A 25059-nucleotide genomic window follows, 5' to 3' on the forward strand; every position below is an offset into this window, starting at 1 on the left:
AAAATTCTTTCCATCGCGGTATATTTTATCCCTACTCTAACCAAATGTTAAAAGAATGAGTAGTATTGTTTATCTAACCATTGGGCATGGGAGAGTCGAACCACCCCATGGTCCAAGCTGGCGAGCTCCACGTCGTGGAACCTGTGCCGCATGCGTTTGGATTGCAAGTGTGATTACTTGGCGGGTAAAGCTCAACCAGTGAGAAAAGGTCAGACGCCTTTTTTTTAAGAAAATAGTAATAAGTAGATACTTTTCTTAACAAAGAAAGGTAATTTTCTTGTTAGTACTAGCTATTGTGTATTATTATTATTATTATTATTAAAAACTAAAGTGGAAGGTGACATTAGGTGAGAAAGTGTATCATTTAGGTTTACAAAGGAAACTTTGAATTAAATTCCAAAAAGTAAAACATAACATTATGGTTATGGACTTATGGACATGCACGTTAATGTGTTAAACGTCAAACATGTAATGTCAAAGTGATGCCGCCCTTACGGACTTTCTTCTCCAATATCCATTAATTAAAATGCTAATTAGTACCACAAACCATTCACCAACACCCACCCGGATATATATGGCCTCAACCCCTGCTGCTGATAGTTATGGCGATTACGACGAAAAAGATGTCACGCCCGTGGTAGACCATTCACTTCAAAGTAACACCACTAGTGCTGGTACTAGTACTAGTGGTAAAGGCTCATGGAAGCATGCCGCGTTCCACGTGGCAACCACTATTGCCACGCCTGCGACATATGCCCCACTTCCTTTCGCAGTCTCTTCTCTTGGATGGCCTCTAGGTACGTATAATATTATTTATTTTACAAAAAAAAAAAGAAAAGAAAAATCTATCTTTATAGTATAGAAGTTGGTGTTGTTGATGTTTTGTTTTGTTTTGTTTTGTTTTGTTTTGTGCATGATGTATATATATAATTAAAATTAAGGGTGATTAGCTTGGTGGGTGCAACATTAACAACATGCTACTCTAGTTTTCTCATTGCCTCTTTATGGACATGGGATGGGAAGAAGCATACCACTTATAGACATCTTGCTCGTAGCATCTATGGTCAGTTTTACTACGTTGGACCGAATTTACTTCACTCGCTAAATTTGCGACTAATTTTTTTGTAGCTAAGTGATTGTGTCTCTAATACGGGTGTAAACGAGACAACCTGCTTGTGAGCTCCTTGATATTGACTCGCTAAAAGATTGAATGCCAAACTCGAGCCTAAATTATAGCTCATATAGTAAATGAGCCTGAGCCCAAGCCTAATCAAGTCTATTTGTATATATAATTTGTTTTATATTTTTTGTAATATTTATTATTATATATAAACATATGATAAAACAACTAAATAATTTATATTATGTTATATATAATTTTCATTATTAGGGGTGCAAACGAGCCAAGCTGCTGGAGATCGGCTCATGAAAAAGCTCAAACGACCGAGCTTAAACGAGCACGAACCCGAGCTCGAGCCTAAAAGTAAGCTCGCTTAATAAACGAGCCCAAACCCAATCTTCACTTATCGAGCTTAAGCTGGCTCGTGAGCTTAAACGTGTCTACCATTTATATAATGTTATCAAAAAATAACTTTATAATATATATTATGTTATATATATAAAGTTAGAATTAATATATATTTACAAATAATTACAAATAAATAAAAATTAACTAATAAATAGTAACGAGCCGAGTTTGAGCTTTGAAAACTACTCATGAACCGAGCTCGGGCTTTACAAATAGAGCTCGGGCTCGGCTCGTTTGCACCCCTAATTATTCTAAATATAGATAAATAAAATTAATAACTTAATAAGTGAGTTGAGCTCAAGCAAAAAAAACCTCACTAGCCGAACTTGAGCTTTAAAATTAGAGCTCAAACCCGGCTCTCATAGGTTAAATGGGCCGGAGCTCAGACTTGGCTTGTTTACACCCCTAGTCGCTAATGCCCGTAATAGTGCTAACACATATTTTTGGTAGCATGATCTTTTCATTTTCTAAGATCAAGAAACTGCAGCTATAGCTTAATTATTAAAATCAAACTTATTATAGTGTTTAAAGTTTAAACTCTAAAATAACGAGTTTTCTTGTCAATAAAAACATTGTTGAAGAGGTATGTACCCGCCTCAACACCGAGCGAGGCGGGTAAACCCACAAGATATAGACAAGACATTATGAAGGCACAAAGCCAAAACCTATGCGCATGGCGCATATCACATATGCTCACGCATATCACATATGCTCAGGCATCACAGATGCTCAGGCATCACATATGCTCACGCATCACATATGCTCACGCATATCACATGCTCACGCATATCACATCTGCGCGTGGCGCATCCGCGCGTGGCGCATATCACATGCTTGTGCATATCACATCTGCGCATGAAACATCTGCGCGTGAGAATAAAGAGAAGACCTCGCGCATCCTCAGGATAGGCGCGTATCACACATGCACATAACCAACCTTGTCCTTATCCAAATCAGGATTAGGGCAACCTTGATTGTGCATGTCAGTCAACCTTCCAGAAGGTATCTTTTTAAGGAATAAGAATATGCTGATGTTGACAGCTGCCAATGAAAGGTGGACAACTCAGCAAAACCCATGTGCTACCACGTGATTATAACCAATGAAAAAGCACGAGGTGTCCCAGAGGACACGTGACGCAAAGCAATTGGAGGAGGCCAACAAGGCCCTAATTGGGTCTGAGCCCAATCATGAGAAACCCTAGCACTATAAATACCACATCAACTCCACAAGGAGAGGATCAGTGAATTACACACAATTACAGAGTATTCAGCTATTAAGCAATACACTCCATTTTCCTTACTCTCATATTATTATCTTCTCCCACAAACACTTATTCTCACACCGGAGGGTTACCCCAAAGAGGACCCCTCTGTCCCTTTCTGAGGGGTAAGTTTACGGTGCTGTTCATTTTGTAGGTGGAGGAACCCAGATCCCAGAGAACCATCGGTGAAATAGCATAATCACACCCGAGGAAAGTAGATCGTCTACTAGTGAGTCGATCCACGTTTCTTCATTGGCGCCATCCACTGTTACAACGGCAACAAGATCTCATCAGATCTCTACAAAAACAAATTTTCACCATGGTTTCTGGCGTTCGTAACGTTGATCAAGTTCTGGAGGATATTGAACGTGAGGATGTTAATGAGGGACAGCAGTTTATGAGGGTGCCGCGTGATTCCACGCGCGCCACCAGTAACCGTCCCTTCATCACAACTCCTCATGGCCAGACTGAAACTCCTCCAGACGATCTCACGTTACAAAATCTTGCCGGCGCGAAACAAAAAGGACCAATGGGTCCAGAAGATGAAACCAGTGACCCCAAAGAATGGCTCATAAACGAGCAACGACGTCTAATGGACAAGTACAATGAGCTGGTCAAACACAAAAAGTCAGCCGACTTAACACAAAGGCTAGCGTTTGACAAGCAAAACGTTCATGGAACAAAAAGGGCGCGCGCGCCGGAAGATGGTCACTCTGTTCACACTGCACACACTGAGTTCGGTGATGAAGAAGTGCACAGCATGAGGAAGACGCGAGATACTCATGCAGGAGGCTCACAGCTCCGCGCGCACGTAAACATTGCGCCTGGAGCCAAAGCCGATCTGGATCTGCACATACCGTACAGCCCACCAGTTAGAGGGCAAGTGGACGTAACCACACCGTACAGACCAGCCATCTTGGTGAAACATTCAAAGTTCACCGAGCGCATCGCGAAGGCCCCTATTCAGCACAAAACCAAGATGCCAAGTGGTTTGGGCAAATATGACGGCACAACAGATCCAGACGATTTCTTACAAGGTTTTTACAACACTGGAAACCTAGAAAGCTGGACGATGCCAACATGGTGTCACATGTTTGCTCGCTGCCTCACGGGCGCGGCGCGTGTCTGGTTCGAGAGCTTGCCGACTGGGCAAATCGATGGGTTCGAGGAACTGTTGGAAAAGTTCCAAGCCCACTTCGTACAGCAGCGCAGACACACGCGCGACCCTGACGACATCATGCACTGCGTGCGCAGGAATGATGAAACGATTGAAGACTACATAACTCGTTTCAATCAGGAGTCTCTGGCAATCGGAGGTATCACTGAGCAACTCTTGCGCGTGGCCTTTATACAAGGCGCGCGCAGTGATCAACTCCGCCGAGCTCTCGTAAGCAGAGATGGCATGCCAACCACTTGGGCCAAGCTAATGGAAGCATCGCGAGTCTTCGCGAGAAATGAAAAACAAATTGCCCAAGATAGGGCAAGAGAAAGAGCGCATCAAGCTGACCGCGCAGCAACGAAAGAAGGGGCAAACAGAACTCTGTGTGGTCCAGGTTGCAACCAACCAGTTTTTCTCCCGCAGAAAAGCAGGCACAACCAAGCTCACCCCAGCCCCAAAAAGACGTTCGTAATCGCGGGGAGGGTGACAAGAGGGAAGGCGGCAGAGATCCTAACAGACCTCTGCCAAGAATATGGACTCCCCTCACTAAAACGCCTTCACAAGTGTTAAGCACTGAGAATGTCCAGTTCAAAAGCCCCAAGCCACTACACTACAAGGGACCATCAGACAGTGGCAAGTACTGTGAGTTTCACAAGTCCACAGGACACAACACTGACGCATGCCACCACTTGAAGGATGCAATTGAAAAGGATGTGAAATCAGGCAAGCTGGCTCACCTGGTGAAAAACTCAAGACCAGAAAATGAACAACCAGAAAGAGCCTCAGCCAGCAAAAAGTACAAAAGAATCTGTGTAGCCGAGGGAGGAAGGCAAGGGCAAATATCAAGAAAGAGAAGCGCGCAAATCCAAGGAGATTGGCGCGAGCAACAAGTAATCTTCCCAAGAATCAGGGGAGGCCCTTCCATCAGCAGTCCTCTTGTCATCACTACACACATTGCTCATTATGAAGTGTCAAAAGTCCTGGTGGACACTGGCAGCGAATCAGACATCATGTATGAGCAATGTTTCAGGAAACTGGATCCGGCAGACCAAGCAAGGCTTGAAATTGTGAATGCACCAATCTCTGGTGTTTCAAATGAAATCATTCATCCCCTAGGTCAAATACAATTTGAACTAACCATGGGGGATGAAAAACACAAGCGAGCCGAAGTTGTCAACTTCTTGGTCTTGCCCACCACTTCATGCCACAATATGATCTTGGGTAGGGAAACGATTGCCCAATTCAACGCCATACCGTCGCCAGCGCACGGCGCATTGGGGTTCCCAACACCAACAGGTGTAACTTTTGTATACCGAGATCATTTGTGTGCAGTGACAAGTACTCCGCGGGAAGGGAGAATGAAACTTCCAATGGCAGACAACGCGCCAGAGGAATGGATTCTCAACCCAAAATTCCCGGAGCAGACAATCACAATTGGCGCTACGATATCAGACGACACGAGGTTGAGAATGAAAAGATTGCTCACAGCATATATGTCGGTCTTCGCGTGGCAACACTCTGATATGACTGGGGTTCCGCTAGACCTGGCGCAACATTCTCTCAACACGTTCAAGTCTGTAGAGCCAATTGCTCAAAAGAAGAGAGTCATGGGGGATGAGAAGGCGAGGGCCATGAATGAGCAGGTTGAGGATCTATTGCGCGCAAACATCATCCGCCCGATACGATACCAGACATGGGTAGCCAATCCTGTGATGGTAAAGAAAAGTAACGGGTCGTGGAGGATGTGCATTGACTTCAAAGACCTCAACAAAGCGTGCCCAAAAGATTGTTACCCCCTCCCAAACATCGACGCAAAGGTGGACTCCGTGGCGCCATTCAAGCTCAAATGTTTCCTGGATGCCTACAAGGGCTATCACCAGATTCAAATGGCACCACAAGACGAGGACAAGACCGCCTTCAGAACCGACAAGGGTGTTTTTTGTTACACAAAAATGCCCTTTGGTTTGAAGAATGCGGGAGCCACCTACCAAAGACTTATGGATGCCGTTTTCAGCGAGCAGATTGGAAAAAACCTAGAAGTCTATGTGGATGATTTGGTGATCAAAAGCAGGGAGGAAAAACAAATGCTCAAAGACATCGAAGAAACCCTTGGGAGCCTAAAGGAAGTTAACATGAAGCTCAATCCGAGCAAATGCACTTTCGGCGTACAAGAGGGAAAATTTCTAGGAGTAATGGTCACCAAGGATGGTTTCAAGGTGAACCCATAAAAGGTGGAGGCCATCCTTGACATGCCCTCGCCATCCACCATGAAAGAAGTCCAGAAGCTGAATGGTAGATTGGTTTCAATCAACAGGTTCCTAGCGAACCATGCAAGCAAATCTACCCCATTTGTCAACACATTGAGGAATTGCTTAAAGAAAAGCCAATTCAAATGGACTCCTGAGGCCGAGCAAGCTTTCAGTGAGATAAAAGAATGTTTGATAAATCTGCCCGCGCTCACAGCTCCACTTCCTGGTGAAACTTTGACATTGTACTTATCAGCAGGAGAGCGCGCCATCGGCGCAGTATTGTTGGTGGATCGCAAGGGAATCCAAACGCCAATATACTATGTGAGTCGGGTGCTGACAGATCCTGAGACGCGCTACTCCATCATGGAAAAGTTAGTTTTGTCACTAACACACGCGTCGCGCAAGCTTCATAGATATTTCAATGGTCATCCCATTGAAGTTCTGACTGGCTACAACATCCAGCAAGTCTTGCGGCGTCCCGCGCTCTCAGGAAGGCTGACAAAATGGGAGCTGGAATTAGGAGAGCACACGATCGCCTATAAGCCCCGTCCAGCAATAAAGGGACAAGTCTAGGATGATTTCATTGCCGAAGTCCCCGAAGGAAAAATTGAATAGGCTCAGCGCGAGGTAGACCCTCCGCGAGCCAATGATGAAGAAAATGTGTGGAGATTATTCACCGACGGAGCTTCAAACAATGAAGGATCCGGCGCAGGGCTCAAGCTGGTGGATCCAGAAAGTCAGGAATATACTTACGCCATCAGGTTGGACTTCAAGAGCACCAACAATGAAGCTGAGTATGAAGCCCTGCTGGCTGGCCTGCGCATCGCGCACAAATTCGGAGTTAAAAAGCTAGAGGCCCACGTTGATTCATACTTGGTAGCAGCACAGGTCAATGGCCTTTATGATGCCAAGGAGAACACCATGCCTCTGTATCTAGAGTAGGCGAAAAAGCTCATCGAGCAATTTGACTGCTTCAGAATCATTCATATTCCGCGCAGTGAAAACAAATCTGCTGACGCGCTGAGCAAGATGGCATCAACCAGCTTCGATCACTTTGGCAAGGATGTCAGGGTAGAAGTAATGAGCAACCCGTCGGTGGGAGCGAAGTCTGTCCTTGTAACTCATACAACCCCTTCATCATGGATAACTCCAGTAATGGAATTCTTGAAAGAGGGAAAAGTACCAGACGATCGCGCACAGGCGAGGAAGATAAGACACAAGTCGCAGAACTATGAACTGCTTGATGGTACATTATATCGACGCTCTTTTCTTGGACCGCTCATGAAATGCCTAGATGCTGAGGAAGCAAGCTATGTGATCAGAGAGATACACGAAGGAATTTGTGGAATACATGCTGGCCCGCGCATGGTGGTTGCCAAGGCAATGAGCGCAGGTTACTATTGGCCAGGCATGTACTTGGACGCTTTAAAAGAAATCCAAAAATGCAAAGCATGTCAGAGCTATGCGCCAAACACCATGCGGCCAAAGAACAACTTGATTCCGGTGACCTCCGCATGGCCTTTCCACAAATGGGCAATCGATATTGTGGGTCCCCTACCGCAAGCGCAAGGGCGAGTAAAATTTTTGGTAGTGGCAGTAGACTATTTTACAAAATGGGTTGAAGCCAAGCCACTAGCAAAAATCACAGCCGAAGCGATGAAGCAGTTTATCTGGAGCCACATCATATGCCGTTTTGGCTTGCCCATGGAAATTGTGAGCGATAATGGCAAACAATTCACTGACAAGAAGATATCCAGCTGGCTCAAGGAATTGCGCATCAACCAAATTTTCACTTCAGTATACCACCCTCAGGGGAATGGCCAAGTGGAGCGCGCGAACCAAAGCTTGCTGAATGGGCTGAAGAAAAGGTTAGAGGGAGAATCCCATTCTTGGGTTGACGAGCTACCTAATGTCCTGTGGGCGCACAGGACATTAAGCAAAACCAGCAATGGCGAATCCCCGTTCAGCCTAACCTATGGAACGGAGGCAATGATTCCAGCAGAAATTGGATGCCCATCCCATAGAGTGCTCATGATGAGCAAGATTGATAACGAGCGCGAAAGAAGGTTGGATCTCAACTTACTTGAAGGGCGCAGAGAGGCGGCTATCATCAGTGAAGCCAAATACAAGAAAAAACTGGAAAAATATTACAACCAGCGTGTGAAAGAATGCCACTTCAAGAAAAATGATTTTGTCCTTCGAAACAATGAAGCTAGCCGCGCGATACCCCCGGGAAAAATGTCCCCAAATTGGGAGGGACCTTATCAAGTCTCGGAAGAATTGGGAAAAGGCGCATACGCTTTAAAAGATTTGAATGGAAAGAAGATCCCGCGCGCATGGAACGCGGCACAGCTTAGAAAATGTTTCATGTAAAAAATGTCAAGTTTGTAATCAAGGCTTTTTAAGCCATTATGAATAATGATACGCGCTATCTTCTCTTAATGTGGATTCTATTACCTTTTGCATACATGTTTCACACTTCCCTTTATTAATTTTGAGCAATATGACAACATTGTATTGACATCAAAACGAAATAAAAACGAAGTAAAGCATACATGCGCGAGCTTCAAGCTCAAACGCGTTAACGAGTCTTAACTCTAAAACGTCAGGGCCTTAGCCCAATTCTATTACCTTTTGCATACATGTTTCACACTTCCCTTTATTAATTTTGAGCAATATGACAACATTGTATTGACATCAAAACGAAATAAAACGAAGTAAAACATACATGCGCGAGCTTCAAGCTCAAACGCGTTAACGAGTCTTAACTCTAAAACGTCAGGGCCTTAGCCCAATAATGTGAGCCTTAGCTCAGGGCCTTAGCCCAATAATGTGAGCCTTAGCTCAAATCACTCATAACATCCATCCTACATACTGCGCAGCCTGACCATAAAAATACCTAAACACAACTAAGGCAAAACAAATGCCAAAAAATAGTTGTTAAGGTTTCAGGTCGAGGTCGCGCATACAATTGTAATGGATATCTGAGCAACACATATTGATACGTAAAGGCTAAAAAACTCATAATTCCATATAATAAATGCGCGATAACGTCGCGCAAAAGAGGAATAATGAAAAGGCCTAGGCACGTGTCAACATAATCAAGATACGGCAAAATCACTTACAATATGACAAGGATTAAGTATAATAATTTCCTTACAACCTTGTTCTTATTTCAACGTGCAAGCATATCTTATATTCAACAAGCAAACATGCAATATAAAGAGATGAATGGGGAATGCGCAAGATGCGAAGAAGGGAAAAACAAAATTTCATTCCAAAGCTTTGAAATTTACAAGTTTACAAGATGATAAGATACAAACTACAAATAAAAATAAAAAACATGAAGGGCTTCTCAAGTCTCCACGTCGACGTCAGCCTCTTCATAGTCCTCATCACCGCCCTCAGCATCTGGCGCAGCCCGCTCCTCGTCATCTCCAAACTGACCATAGTCAAGTTGTTCATCCTGAATGGAGTCTTCTATCACAATAGTGTCAGGAGCGGATCCTTTGGCCACGCCAGAGCCGCTAGCAGGGGCAACATTCCCCGCGCCATCATCGCCGCCACCAGCCCCTTCGCACTCGTCAAGTAATTTCTTTAGCGCGCCGAGATCGGGCTGGTCAGCAAGCGCGGATATCTGCGAATCATAAGGAAAAATATGAGTACAAAAAGACTTGGAAAATAAGTCAAGGTAATCTCATTAAGGTTAAAATACCTGAGCAAGGATGGGAATGGGAGTATTCATATACTTCTCCCCCATCACGGCCATGTCCGCGCAGGCAACGTCGCTCTGATAAGGGTAGTCGGATGGGTTCTTCTTCAACATGCCATATTCATAGCCATCCGTAAACCCTTCAGCTCGACCCACCAAGCGCGCGGCAGCGTTGCAATCCATCACAAGGGCCTGAAACTCGTCTGAGTATTTCATCGCGTAAGCGCAACGAGTCATACCCTGTGAGATTAGCCATTGGCGATCCTGCGCGATGGAAGCAACAGACGTCTCAAGAGCAGGAATCTGAGAGTTTAACAACTCATCAGTTTCCTTAGTTTGTTTCAGCTCCTATTTGTCGGACGCTGCTGCCGCCAGGACTTCTTCCTTTTCTGCTCGCGCAAGCTCGAGTGCTTCCTGGCTAGACGCTGCCGTCGCCAATGCTTCATCTTTCTCGGCCTGCGCGGCCGGCAGCTCCTCCTTCAGGCGCGCAACCTCACTCTCCAGTGATGATTTGTCAGTTATAGACTGGACGAGAGCTTGGTCACGCGCCTCCGCATCAAGCTCCAAGTCGCGCACTCTACGCGCGTACTTGGCCGCGTCCGCCTCGGCCTCCTGCAGCTTCTCCCGCGCAGCCTGTAGCTCATGACCGCGCTTCACGAAGGCGGTGTTGGCACTTGCCCTGTTCGCACTGAGCTCTGCTTGGAGCTTCTCAGCTCTCTCTCGAGCATCAGAAAGATGCCAAGCAGATACTTTAGCCTCTTGCTTGGCTTCCGCAAGAGCATCACGTACCTTTACGTAATCATAGCGAAGCTCTTGGGAGGCAGCAAAGAAAGCCGACCCAGCAAACAGATGATCCTTGAGCAAGTCATCGCGAGCGCGGCCCTCCTGAAACCTCCTTTCAGCTGGAGGCACAGAATGAGCCCAGAAGTCCTCACACACACCCATGGACTGAAATGAGCTGTCCTCAGTAATGTTCCATCTCGGGCGGTAAATGTGATCGGCTTCCTGCAAACACAAAGTAATGATCTAAGTCATCAAAACACTAATATGGAAGTCCGCGCAGCGGAGCAAAAACGAACCTATACCTGCGGGGATGAAGCAGAAAAGTCAGCGCCAGCCCCACGAGAAGGCTGCGCCGGAAAATCTCATGGCGCTGAAGGGCTGACGCGGCCGCCGTCGGAGTCTTCAACTTCAAACTCCTCAACCTCCTCTGAAACAGGCCTTTTCTCCTGCGACCTAGAGCCAAAATCAGTCTCGCGAGGAGGACTGTGCGCAGGAGGAGGTGAAGGAGGTCTCGACGCCGCCAGGTCGGCGCGTAAAACGGCCTCCTGCTCCTTAGTAATCCCGATGAGGGGAGATTCAGTGCTTACAGGAGCAGGAGCAGAACCAACGGCGCTGGCACCGGCGCCAGGAGTGCCGCCATAAGCTTGTACGCCAGCTACGACTTCTATGAAAAAATCAACAAAAAGAAATGGTTCATGACTTGATCTAAAAGAAAAAAGTCAGAAAATAAAAGCACAATACGTACCTTGGCGCAACTCCGTTCGCGAGGCAAACATCGCCATGTAGTCCATTCTACCCTTTTTCGAGGGTAAAACAGGGGACTTCGAAGCGACCTCCGGCGCAGCCTCGGCATCTTGTTGCGCTTGAGGTTGATCCACCAAGGTCGCCGGCTCTACAAACATTTGAGTGAGCAAAGATTCATTAGTAATTCTATCAGAATCGCGCTCATAGAACCATAAAAGATAACCAAAGGATAAGCAAAGTATACCTGTCGAAGGCGCAACGCCGCTTCCCTTTTCCGCCGCGCGAAGGGAGGAGGTAGTGGCACCATACCGCGTGTGGACAGGAGGTCTGCCCACTTTTTGAGGCAGGGAAGAGAAGGAAAACTTGGAGGGAAACTCCTGGGTTTTCTCAAATCCCCTAGCCTGAGTAGGAGGATCCTGAACAACAGGGGCATCATCTTTCTTCTGTTTCTTACTGGCCCCTGCGCCAGTTTTCCCCTTAGCTTTACGCTTTAGTTGGGGCGCCTCCTCCTCCTCCTCCTCTTCCGCGACCTCCAGCTCATAGTTCTCAAGCGCGTCTACAATACACGCAACAGAAGTGTTAGCAAAATTTGGTATTATAAAGGCAAATGCATAAGTACAAAGGCTTACCAGGCGCATCGCTGTCAAAGAGAAATCCCAGATCAACAGGGATGAACATGTCATCGAAGCGATCGGGGAAGCCAACCTCCCCAGCGCCCAGCGCGACGGAGCCACCCTCCATATGCTCATCATAGGCGGCGTGGACATAATCCTTGCTGACTGCACAAAACAAGTCAAATGATATCAGCAAAAATAATTATATTCGCGCAGAAGTAATGCAATGAGATTAACTTACACAAGCCGTCAACTTGGATAACGGGCTCAGTCGCGCTGTCAGCCCACCTCCTGCTCATACCAACCCCCACCAGCGCCTCCTCACAAATTTTCTTGGCGGGGGATGGTTCGGCAGTCAACTTTTTAACCCAGGCGCCAGTTGGGTTCTTGAAGACACCCACATCCGCAGGCGCAGAAGAGATCGCGCGCATGGTCATGCGGATGGGGATCACACCAGCCCTGATGTAAAAATATCTCTCAGACCAGTCATGAAGGCTCTTGAATGAAACAGTGCAGCACTTGACCTTCTGACTGCGAGGAATAAATGAGAACCAAGAACTTGGATCTTGGGCTTGTAAAAAAATTGAAAGCGACGAGGGGTGGGCTCCTCGCGCTGAGATTTGCACATGAACTCAAAATGAGTCATGCGCACAAGTCCAAACGGATGGACTTGGGATATATGAATCCCATAGAACCTAAGCAGCGCACCCACAAACCTTGTCATCGGGAGACGAAGGTTGCAGTGGGTGAAAAAATGGCAATACAAGGATATAAAGCCGGTGGGCGGGTCCGCCGCCGTTTGCCCGGCCGCCGGCAACATGCAGCCATACTCAGGGAGAAAACCCTGAGTATCGATAAGGCTGTCAAGATCGGCCTGCCTCAGTTTGCAGGGGATCTCATCCCACTTCTTCACTGCCTTGGTCCTCCCTACCTCCTTCGATGAGGCCTCAGCAGCCCTCTTCCCCTTGCCGGTCTTCTTCAACGTCGACATTACTAACGATTTAACACGGCGATGGATAGGGGAGGTTGTGTTGTCTGAGCTATCAGACATATAACTGTAAAAACGGACAAAGGATGGTCTGAAGAACAGAGATCTGGAAGCAGAAGACAGCTAATCGGAATAGTATGAAAGGAAAAAGCTCTGAATAAACAAGAAGATGAAGGATAAAAAACTCAAGGGGGCTGGCTTTTATAGGCCCAGGAGAGAGAAAATTTGGTGCTGATCGGACTTCCCGCGCCCCCACTCGCAGGTGTAAGCCAACGCGAGCGCGACACGTGTCCCTGACACTGTGTGAGGGGACACGAAAAGAAACGATACAGCTGCTGCCAGAGTTCACGCGCCACCACTCGCAGGAACGGACCAACGCGAGCGCGACACGTGTCCCTGACACTATGTGAGGGGACACGAAAGGCAACTGTAGCACCTCGAGCACACGAAAGGTCTGACACGTCTCCATCACTGACGCATGTCAGCAACAACCAACCACGTACAGGGACGATTCGTTTTCAACCAAAAGGATAGAATTTCGCGCAACGATGAATAATAAGAAGAAAAAGACAAACCCCTACTAAAAGAGCAAACTATTAAGTCTAATATCTATCTTACCTCGCTCGCGCGAGACAAGACACACATTAGACTGGGGGGGCTTGAAGAGGTATGTACCCGCCTCAACACCGAGCGAGGCGGGTAAACCCACAAGATATAGACAAGACATTATGAAGGCACAAAGCCAAAACCTATGCGCATGGCGCATATCACATATGCTCACGCATATCACATATGCTCATGCATCACATGCTCAGGCATCACATGCTCAAGCATCACAGATGCTCAGGCATCACATATGCTCACGCATCACATATGCTCACGCATATCACATGCTCATGCATATCACATCTGCGCGTGGCGCATCCGCGCGTGGCGCATATCACATGCTTGTGCATATCACATCTGCGCATGAAACATCTGCGCGTGAGAATAAAGAGAAGACCTCGCGCATCCTCAGGATAGGCGCGTATCACACATGCACATAACCAACCTTGTCCTTATCCAAATCAGGATTAGGGCAACCTTGATTGTGCACGTCAGTCAACCTTCCAGAAGGTATCTTTTTAAGGAATAAGAATATGCTGATGTTGACAGCTGCCAATGAAAGGTGGACAACTCAGCAAAACCCATGTGCTACCACGTGATTATAACCAATGAAAAAGCACCACGTGTCCCAGAGGACACGTGGCGCAAAGCAATTGGAGGAGGCCAACAAGGCCCTAATTGGGTCTGAGCCCAATCATGGGAAACCCTAGCACTATAAATACCACATCAACTCCACAAGGAGAGGATCAGTGAATTACACACAATTACAGAGTATTCAGCTATTAAGCAATACACTCCATTTTCCTTACTCTCATATTATTATCTTCTCCCACAAACACTTATTCTCACACCGGAGGGTTACCCCAAAGAGGACCCCTCTGTCCCTTTCTGAGGGGTAAGTTTACGGTGCTGTTCATTTTGTAGGTGGAGGAACCCAGATCCCAGAGAACCATCGGTGAAATAGCATAATCACACCCGAGGAAAGTAGATCGTCTACTAGTGAGTCGATCCACGTTTCTTCAATTGTATAACTAACTTTTATACCTGGTCTATCTTTATATATCCATGTTGGTGTTGAAGGAAATTGGGGTTACTGGTCTATTGCATTTTTCCAGCAGGTGGCTTCTTTGGGCAACAATATTGCCATTCAAATTGCTGCTGGAAGCAGCCTTAAGGTCAGTCAAATAGTCAACAACTCGACCGATACAAATACATATACGCATCCACCACTATTTTTTATAAATATTTACCGTCATGTGCAAGCCGTGTACAAATACTACAACAAGGATGGCAGTTTAACACTTCAACATTTTATCATATTCTTCGGTATCTTTGAACTTGTTCTTTCCCAGCTTCCAAATATCCATTCACTAAGATGGCTTAATGCTGTATGCACTTTAAGTACAATTGGATTTGCTGGCACAACCATTGGTGTAACAATCTACAATGGTATGTCAATATTAAACAATCTATATATAAAATTGTGTTTTATGTATTTATTTATCATGCAGGGAAGAACATAGATAGAAGAAACATAAGTTATAGTCTCCATGGAAGCTCATCTTCAAAGACGTTTAAAGCCTTTAACGGTCTTGGCGTTATTGCATTTTCATTTGGTGATGCTATGCTTCCTGAAATACAAGTAAATGTTATTAGATTTTTTTGCATGTAATGACTGCACCTTGTGTGTATATGTATATGTATATTACAACTTGGACGGGCACGACTGTGATGTTTGCAGAGTACTGTTCGAGAACCCGTGAAGAAAACTATGTACAAAGGGATTGGAGCTGCATATACCGTTATTTTATTGAGTTACTGGCACTTGGCGTTTTTCGGTTACTGGGCGTTTGGTATAGATGTGCAGCCTTTTATCCTTGCTTCTTTAACAACCCCTGGATGGACAATTGTTATGGCAAATATTTTTGCTGTGATTCAAATCTCTGGTTGTTATCAGGTAATTTGCTTGAGCTTTTAACTATTATACTAGGCTTTTCATTTCAAACACTAAAGCATGCAGATTTTTTTTTTATTTTGTAAGTTAATATATTTGCTAAACGTATCGTAAAACTATAGAGTTATTTGCACCGATATTCCATGTGGTTTGCCATATTGCACGCATAGTCTCCACTTTTCTAACATTACAGATATTGTTCATCCCGTTCACAAACGGGTAACACTGATGGCCCCTAGAGTTGGTGCAGGTTAGTTTTTGGAGTTTTTTTTTCAAGATGACCAAAATATCCTTGCCTAAAACGGAAAATAAAACACCTTAACTCGTGGGACCAATTTAAATATTAAAAAAATTGCGGGTGTTTATAAAAGTATATATTTTATAAAAGTAAGGAATATTTTGTGGTAATTTAAAATGTTTTGAGTTAAAAAATCAATAGATTTATTATGGATACAGGGGTATTTTAGGTATTTTTAAAATAATAAATCATAAAACTTAACCTGCATTCACTTTAAGGACCATCTGAATTTTGAAGGTTTATCTATTTAAGATATACTTTGGCATAGTTTTGAGCCGTTTGAGATAATATATTCGTAATGTTATGATTTTCTTGGTGTTTGGCTAGATATATTGCAGGCCGACATACGCCTACTTCGAGGAAAAAATGACAGCAAGCAAACAAACTAACCGATTCGCGCTGGAAAACCATCTTCTACGCCTTGCATTCACTTCTATTTACATGGGTTTGATAACATTAGTGGCTGCAGCCATGCCATTCTTTGGGGATTTTGTGTCCATATGTGGAGCCATTGGGTTCACACCAGTTGACTTTGTGTTTCCTGTTTTAGCACACTTGAAAGCTGGGAAAATGCCCAAGAATTCTAGCCCCGTTGTCATCTTGAACATTGTTATAGCCACATGGTTTTCTGCTGTTGCGGTTATGGGTTGCATTGGCGCTGTTAAGTTCATCATAGATGACATCAAGACTTATAAATTCTTTCATGACATGTAAGTATGTATAAACATTCGTAATAGTGTTATAGAACTTTCACATTCATTTAGAAATTTCAATAAGTAAATTCAAGATATTATAATTGAACAGCCAGTATCATTGTTTGTCATGGCTGCAATATTTTATTCTTTTTTATTAAATGAGAGAATACTTTATTGGTGAAGTCATGGGACCCACTAATATTATGCTAAACAACCGAATAAAGGGAGATGACCTTCAAGAGGTTGAAGACAGAAAACCAGCCGAATGAAAATAGTAATGAAGATAATATATGGTGTGTAGATAGTAGGGACCATGATTTACTGAATAAAATATAAATTATTTTTAGTGTTTGTTATAATGTTCATTAATAAGATATCTAACTGTTAACCACCTTTCTCAAGCCATCCAAACTAAACCTCTCTGTCTACAATACAACCCATCAAATCTAAGTCACCGCCAGGACCACACCTTCACCATCACCGCCACCACCCCCATAACAACAATACATATATCACCTATTTATGAAAAAAATAGAAAACTATATACAAAAAAGATGGCTGATTATGCCACCATTTTGGTTGTCTTGCCCATGGTCTTGTCCATGTCTACAACCGACGACGCCGGAGAAAAATTTATTGTCCAACAAGCATGGGCTCAAAGGCAAGGGTCAGTATGCTAACCTGCTAGGATTCATGGCCTCAAATGCAGATCCTCGCTGCAAAGAGGCTCTTGACGAGCGTGGTTTTACTAGAATTTAGACCATTGCTACAGATGTTTAAAGTTTTAACCCATCGGTCGTCAAATCGGTTGTTTTTCCCTTAGTCTGTTACATATTAGTTAGGATTATTAGTATTTTGCTCCCTAATCTATCAGTTTTCTCAACTTAGCCTCCTCTTTTCACATGGTTTATAAAAAACAAAATGTGTACTCAATACTTGATATCTATGAAACAAAACCAAATAAGTTTAGAACTCAAGAACTAAGCTAATTATTATGTAAATACAACTCAGCAGTATAATATAACACCACAAAAGTAAACTACCAAATGCAAGTATAAGAACAGGTTAAATACTAGGAGTAATTGTAAACTAGTAAAAAGTTGGAGGGTGCAAAGGTAACATGTTAAATTTCACCAACGTTAACAAAGATTCATACCTATATAGTTAAACTTTATAACCAGTCACAGGTCTCTTACATAAACTATAAAAACTAGAACAAACTTGGGGTACATCCTGTTCTTTATCGGCCAGAAAACAACATGAGGGCATAATCGTCAAGTAGCTGGAGCCAGACTCGGACCCATACCGGCACCTGCACCTGAAGTCTTTCTAGCATAGGATATCTCCATCATGTATTCCTTAGCTGATGATCCAACTATGACCGCAATCTTCTGTGATGTTGGCTGTTTCTGCAGCCACATGTCCATTAAGTTACCTAGCGAAAGTGTCGGCACGAGTGGTTGACCCATGCATCTGAGCTCGATCTGTCAAGAAACCACTTGCACTCAGCTACTAACTTGAAAATATATTGTAATTATAAAATTGATTCTTGAGTGTTGACTGTAAGTCAATAAGTTATAGAAAGGGTAGATAAGTAAATAGTTGAAACTTTTTTGTTCTTTTTCTTCCAGTGAGAATATAACATGATGAAAATGAAAAAGCAATGAAAATATATACTAACCTCATGTTCACTTCCAAGTTTCAGCTTGTTCATCACGAATTTCTGGATAACTGAAACGGTTATGTTACAATCCCTGAAACCATATTAAACCAGTATATTAATATACAGCCTATGAGGAGCCAGTAACCCTCGGTGCACATGTTCTTGTGTTTAGTTTCTTGTTTCTTACATGAATGGGAGCTACATGTGACTTATTCATCAATAATTGATATGCAAGTATGCAACATTGTGAATTCTTTGTAGTGTAAATAAAATATCATATCATAAAAAAATGTTATTATAGTGTATGTCTGGTCGAAAATCTTGGATTTGGCACAATACTAAGGCTTCAACTATCTTAAATATACAACACTCAAACTTCAATTTATACAAATAGAAAGGGAACTATAAAATCATGAGAATACAGAAATGATACAGAGTCAGAGAACTGAACAGAGGAGTTAAGCTATAAAACCATAAGAAAGATAAGACAGTAATTGTAACATCATGAACTAGTATTTCTTCTTTAATAAACAATATTCTAATATCCTCATTGGAGACTCAAGTCAAAATTTCAGCAAGGAATCATATAACATGTACACATGTATCAGATAAGCATGTGTCACTTTCAAAGATGCATTGACCAATATCACATGATAGCTACGTATTTTTGATGCATCAGAATCTTTGAATTCAAGTATGTATTTCCCTTTCGACTGCTGCTTTATGACACAACAGAAATAAGCAATTTATATTACGTAATATAAGAACATTCTTGACGTCTTACAGGTAGCAACTTCATATAATTTACTTACGAAGGGGCCAATTTAGGTTGAATATTATCTAAAACGGGCCAAATCAAGTAATTAGCTACATGGGGAATGGGCCATATTGGTTGAAAGTCTCCCTAAACTTAGTATTTGTACGATTGAATCCTGAAAGTTGCTTCTAACTAACCAAAGGGTCCTTTAACTTATTAAACTAACGAATGGACCTTTAACATTATTGGTTCTCCAGAGGTCTCCCCTAAATGCTTATGTAAATACAAATAGACATATTTTCACATTAAAAAAGAAAAAAAAAAAAACCTTTAAACAATAAACAGTAAAATGGCAAAAGAGGAACTCACTTTAGTCTAACAAAACTTCCTTCTATCTGCCCCAAAGGCTCGCCCTCCCTGACAATACAACAGAAAATTAACGAGTGAACGCAAGGATGAATACGTTATTAATTTGGTAAAAACTGTCTTATCAGGTACTCACTGTTCTTCAGAAGGTATCAAGTGGAACCAGATAGGATTTATTCTTTTTTCCACAACAGCACTATTAGCATCAAAATCCATCACAGCTTGTGAACCTGCTTTATTTTTGCGATATTTTCTTATTTTTTTAGGTTTTGCAGATTCTGTAACATCCACATCAGACCTCCCATTTTCATCTTGAAATTTAGAACGCTTCAGTTGATCTTTTCCTTTAGTTTTTCGGGCATGCCCTTCACTCCTTGGGGTAATTGGTGTATCTGAGTTGGCATTAGATCCTTGTGAAGCAAATTTGGAATTTTTACTCCTATTTGTCACTTCCACCAAATAATTGAAAGGGGTCCACGGATCAACGCTACCATTGTTCGTTTCTTTATCAGGTGAAGGATCACTAGATGGCTCAGCGGCTGAAGATTTCTGCACACATATTGTTGTTTCAAGTTAAAGATATTTATAAGTTTGCATATCAATCGGTCTATGTGGGTTATGTTTAATGAGTAAATAGAAAATAGCATCAAATGTGTAAGATTGAAAGTTGTCCAAAGTGTATTTTAAATGCATGCAGCCTCCTAATTTAATCTATTAAAAATATTATACTATTATAGTTTTTGTACTCATATTTAACAATAACTGTTTTAAGAGAATAATCATTCAATTTAGCATTTTGCTAACAATAGGACTTTACAATAGCAACTATCGTTTAACTACTTCAAAAATTAAAATAAAGAAAACATTTCCAAACATCTCAACCTATTCCACCTCTCTAATCCCCCCCCCCCCCCCTCTTCCTGTCATAGTCTCATATCCCTACTTTTCCTCAATGTCAAATTATAAAAATAAAAATTCCCTTTTTTCAATCTTTCTTATCAATTAGTTCAAAAATGATTGTTATCAATAGCCTTAAATGCAAATGAACCAAAAAGATAGTTGTATATTGATTGTGAGTATGAAAGGATTACATAGGGGCTCTAAAATAGAATTGGATATGACAAATAAATACCCTCAAGACTACGATAACTGCAATTAAGTACTTGACTAGTCTAAAAAATGTGTGTCGAGTCAACCCAAACTGCCCAACCCACACAAAAAGATTACTTGTTTTGGCCCAAACCCATGTTGACCTGTTACCTGATACATAGACTTTTGCACATCTAGTAACAAGTATGCATATTAAAGAAGTAAATAAACGCATGGAAACCTGGAATATATTGGTGATCTTCTTTACCTGCCTCAAATTCTGTGTGAACTTGTTTGAAGTTTCACGTGAGCTCGAGCTATCTTGGCGGTCGTCCATGGAGTCGTCATCCTTCTTGACAGAGAAAGAGGGCCCACGTGGTTTCTTTCTTGGGGGTCCTTTTGACCTTTTACCAGTCAAAGCAGTTTGTGGTGACACCCTGGGAGTGCAAACCACCAGTGATGACAGTGACCTCTCTTTCCTTCTTAATGGTAATGTAACTGAAGGCACAACTTCAGGGGCCTTTACCCTTTTCCTTTTCGAAGGAAATATTTTCCCTCTAACATCTTGCAAATTATGGTCTGGCCTGTTTCATAAAAAAAATAAAGACTTCTTCAATAATTAACGCATCAAACTACAGCCTAGTTAAGAGAAACATGACCACTGATATATCAATTGTCATACTTTCTAACATATATATAATCACAGAAACTTGATTTGATCAGAGTTAAAGCTCTGACAATTACTGAGTCAATGCAATACTAATACTTGAGAATTGAGTTTGATGTATATAAAAACATACATTAAATAAATCAGTTTTGTTGAAGAAGCTTAACTACAGCAGATGCTTCCAATTGATTGGCAAAATAATGAAATAAATGTACAGATTATGAAATAAAAATCTTTATGCAAAACACAAGAAAGGTCAGATAATGAATAATTACAGCATAACCATATGATTATATCAGACATAACAATTAAAGCCACTTCTGTATCATGGATAAAACACATCATTAAGGTTGCATGTAAATCTACTAAGATAAACTGAGCACCTGAGCATCACATCTGTCTTACATAGGGGTGCAAACGAGCCGAGCCGCTCGTGAACTACTCGAGATCGGCTCATTAAAAAGCTCGATTGAGCCGAGCTTAATCGAGCCCGAGCCCAAGCTCGAGCCTGAAAGTAAGCTCGTTTAATAAACGAGCCCGAGACCGGGCTTTACTTATTGAGCTCGAGCGGGCTCGCGAACCTAAATGAGCCTGTCGTTTATATAATATTTTAAAATATATATTTAATAATTACTAAATTAATATATACAATGTTATGAAAAAAAAATAAAAATAACTAAAAATAACTAAACAATATAAATTATTTTATACATAAAATTATAATTGAAAAAAATATATAAAAATAATTAAAAATATATAAAAAATAATTAATAAACAGTAAACGAGCCGAGCCCGAGCCAAACTCGAACTTGTAAATTAAACGAACCGAGCTCGAGGTCTCGGCTCGGCTCGTTTGCACCCCTAGTCTTACAGGAAATGTTTATCAATCAAATCATGATTCTAGTTTATATGAAATACATCTGTACAATGCTTGATGCATTTGTACACCACCTGCATTAACAAAAACTGTAAATTATGTAACAGGCGCGTCTATTATGTTTCTTTGGCAATTTAAACTAACAATCCATACAAATACATCAAACAGAAAGAAAGAGACAGAGAGAAATACCTCAATTTCTCTAGAGGAACACATCCAAGGTCAATATTGCATATCGGACAACATTCAAGCTCCTCATCTGTGAGCTTCTTATGAATACATTTCCTGCAGACTGGATGTTGTTCAAGAGGCAAAACAAAATCAGCAAATACAAGTTCATAGGGCCTGAGGTCCATGGTACAAAACTTAAAAGAGTGGAAGAAACCATAAACCAACATAAGCATCCAACGTCTAGAGTTACAGTGAAATGGGAACACTTATATATTTAGGGAGTGTTCAAATGTGTGTATTGCAATTAATGATATGTCATGAATGTGCCTTGTAAATTCTGATCATTTAAGGAAGTAACAGATATAGACATTTCCTCTTCCAGTTGAGTATCATTTTTGTTGCAACCAGTAACAAACTGATTAATTAAACCCCTAACTGGTGAAATAATCATAAGCTTTACCACCTTACCCAAACACTATATACTAATAAATATTTAAGGAAGTAACAGATAATAAAAAAACTCCTCTTTCATTTGAGTATCATTTTTTATGCAACTAGCATCAAACTGATCAACAAAAACTAAATTATTAACCCCTAAATAGTAAGATAAACATTACCATTAACATATTACCTATTAAGACTAAATGATAACAATTTTTTTTTCAGAACACATATTTACATCATCTTCAATCAAAATTGCATGCATGTTTAAACTCAAAAAGAAAAGTCAAGTTCCAAACAGACCTGCAGCCTACATCTCATGACAAAATTTCAGCTAATTTTGGGCAAAAACAGGATCAACATATATAGTTACATTCAAATTATAAAGAAACCATCACCCTAAATTGAAAGTAAAACATGTAACTGATTCATTCAACTTTTTTCTGGCAAGCACATGCTTAACAATTAACATACATTGAAAGTAAACATGTAACTGATTCACTCAAAAATCATGTTCAAAAAGCACTATCAATCATATCAAATCAAATCATGGCAACAGGTAACTGAATCAGGAGCAGCAAGTGTTTGACAGTCTTAACAAGAAATAATAATAATAATAATAATAATAATAATAATAAGTGATAAACGAAGTAATATTTAAGAAATCATAAGCAGATCACCATGAAGAAACCTAATTGCGAAACCATACACACGAAATTATTGCAAAAGCTATATGAATTGAAACATATGAAGTGAAATAACGATGGAATTGGATGAAGAAATAATGAAGAAAGTAAATAATACTGACACGTATGGAGGCATTCTGGAACAGTAGTAGCATCTCGGAAGAGTTTATTGCAGATAGGGCATGTCATGCATGCCGCTAACTCCTTCCTTCGCAATTTCACCACCACTGCCTGCTGCTGCTGATTATTATTATTATTATTATTAATCGACATATCGTTCTTCTTCTTCTTCACCTGGCAGCAACAAACCGAATAAGAAGGCGCACGCGTATGTATGTATGTATGTATGTATGTATGTATAGTTCCAAACGGAGGTGCATGTATGTTAGGTTAGGGTAAACGCATTGAACTCATATATGTAGCTAGCTAATTAGCCTGCATTGAAAAGAAGGAACGATTGAGGCCCTAACATATACATACATATATACATACGCAGTAGGTATTCGAAGATAGATACGTGTATGAGTATGTATGTATAGGTAGAAATTGATACGTACCGTGGATCTATGATTGGATGATTGACGAAGAAACGAAGGACGTGCGTGCGTCGAGAGGATATATTAATATTATTACTGGATCATCTCTTGTCTGGGAGTCGAAATCGAGAGAGTTTTAGTTTTAGAAATTGAAATAGAAAGAGAGAGATGGAATGGAGTGGGTTTTTGTTTTGTTATATGGCGTGGACCCAACCCAACACAACACTTCTTTGCTTTTATTCAACTCGTTATTCCTTTTATTATGTGAAATTAAATTAAAGATAGGATAAGATAAGCTTAGAATATATTAGATTTGGTATAAATAAAATTAATCTACTATGTGTTTACGAACACGAACAACTCATCAACATTTATCGAACAAGATTTTATGTTCATGTTTGTTTATTAAGAAAATGAATATGTTCGTAAACAGTTCACAAACACAGATAATATCGGCATAGCCTAGAGATTGAAACTGATGTATTCATCAATGTGAATAATGAAAGTTTGTAAACGAATCGAACGAACACGAGCAAGGGCATGTTCGTATTCGTTCATTTAACTTTAAACTATCACGAACACTTAATCAAACAAATCTTTATGTCCATGTTTGTTTATTTAAAAAATGAACATTTGGGTTCGTTTGTTTAAAATATATACCAGCATAACTGAACAAAGATAAACGAACATAAATGCAAACATTTAAATGAACACAAATTAACAAATGTATAAAATCTTTAAGTAGATGACTTATCCAGATAATATTGAATTATTTTCTATTAATACATAAACGAACATTAATGAACGTTCATGGACATAAACGAACGAACGGAAATGTGTTCATGTCCGTTCGTTTAATTAAACGCACACGATTTTTTTTTCATGTCAGTTCGTTTATTAAATAAACAAAATAAACGAACAAAATTTTTTTTGTTCATGCTACTTCATTTATTAAATAAACAAACATAAACGAACATAATTTTTTGTTCATATTCGTTCGTTAATCAAATAAACAAATATAAACGAACTTTCCGCCGAACAACTCACCGAACGTTCGGTTCGTTTACAAGCATACAAATAATTAGCGTAATTACAGTTTTGAATTAGAGTAATTTTGTTATAAAAAAATATAGTGTAATAATATTTACTCTAGTTCAATATTTATAGTGTAGTAATAATTACTCTTATGTTAACATTATTACTCTATTTATTTG

General features: G+C 41.3%; 2 protein-coding genes across 2 annotated transcripts; one reads left to right on the forward strand and one right to left on the reverse strand.

Annotated features, from left to right (window-relative positions):
* The first annotated feature begins 574 nt into the window (after positions 1-574).
* On the forward strand, positions 575-16620 carry LOC143574083 (GABA transporter 1-like). The gene is made up of 6 exons (XM_077058801.1): positions 575-797; positions 1391-1483; positions 14678-15094; positions 15157-15287; positions 15387-15602; positions 16225-16620. The coding sequence occupies exons 1-6, from the start codon at positions 575-577 to the stop codon at positions 16609-16611; spliced, it is 1467 nt and encodes a 488-aa protein (XP_076914916.1). The 3' UTR covers positions 16612-16620.
* A 1080-nt stretch (positions 16621-17700) lies between these two features.
* Positions 17701-23596, reverse strand: LOC143574088 (E3 ubiquitin protein ligase DRIP1-like). Its single transcript, XM_077058807.1, has 7 exons — positions 23432-23596; positions 22204-22303; positions 20736-21051; positions 19515-19927; positions 19382-19429; positions 18274-18346; positions 17701-18076 (listed from the first exon to the last, which is right to left on the reverse strand). The coding sequence occupies exons 1-7, from the start codon at positions 23580-23582 to the stop codon at positions 17867-17869; spliced, it is 1311 nt and encodes a 436-aa protein (XP_076914922.1). The 5' UTR covers positions 23583-23596; the 3' UTR covers positions 17701-17866.
* Between the last annotated feature and the right edge of the window lie 1463 nt (positions 23597-25059).

Source organism: Bidens hawaiensis, unplaced genomic scaffold, assembly GCF_021521415.1.
Source record: "Bidens hawaiensis isolate Kalapana, Puna unplaced genomic scaffold, B.hawaiensis_p1.1 tig00026837_1, whole genome shotgun sequence".
NCBI lineage: Eukaryota > Viridiplantae > Streptophyta > Magnoliopsida > Asterales > Asteraceae > Bidens > Bidens hawaiensis.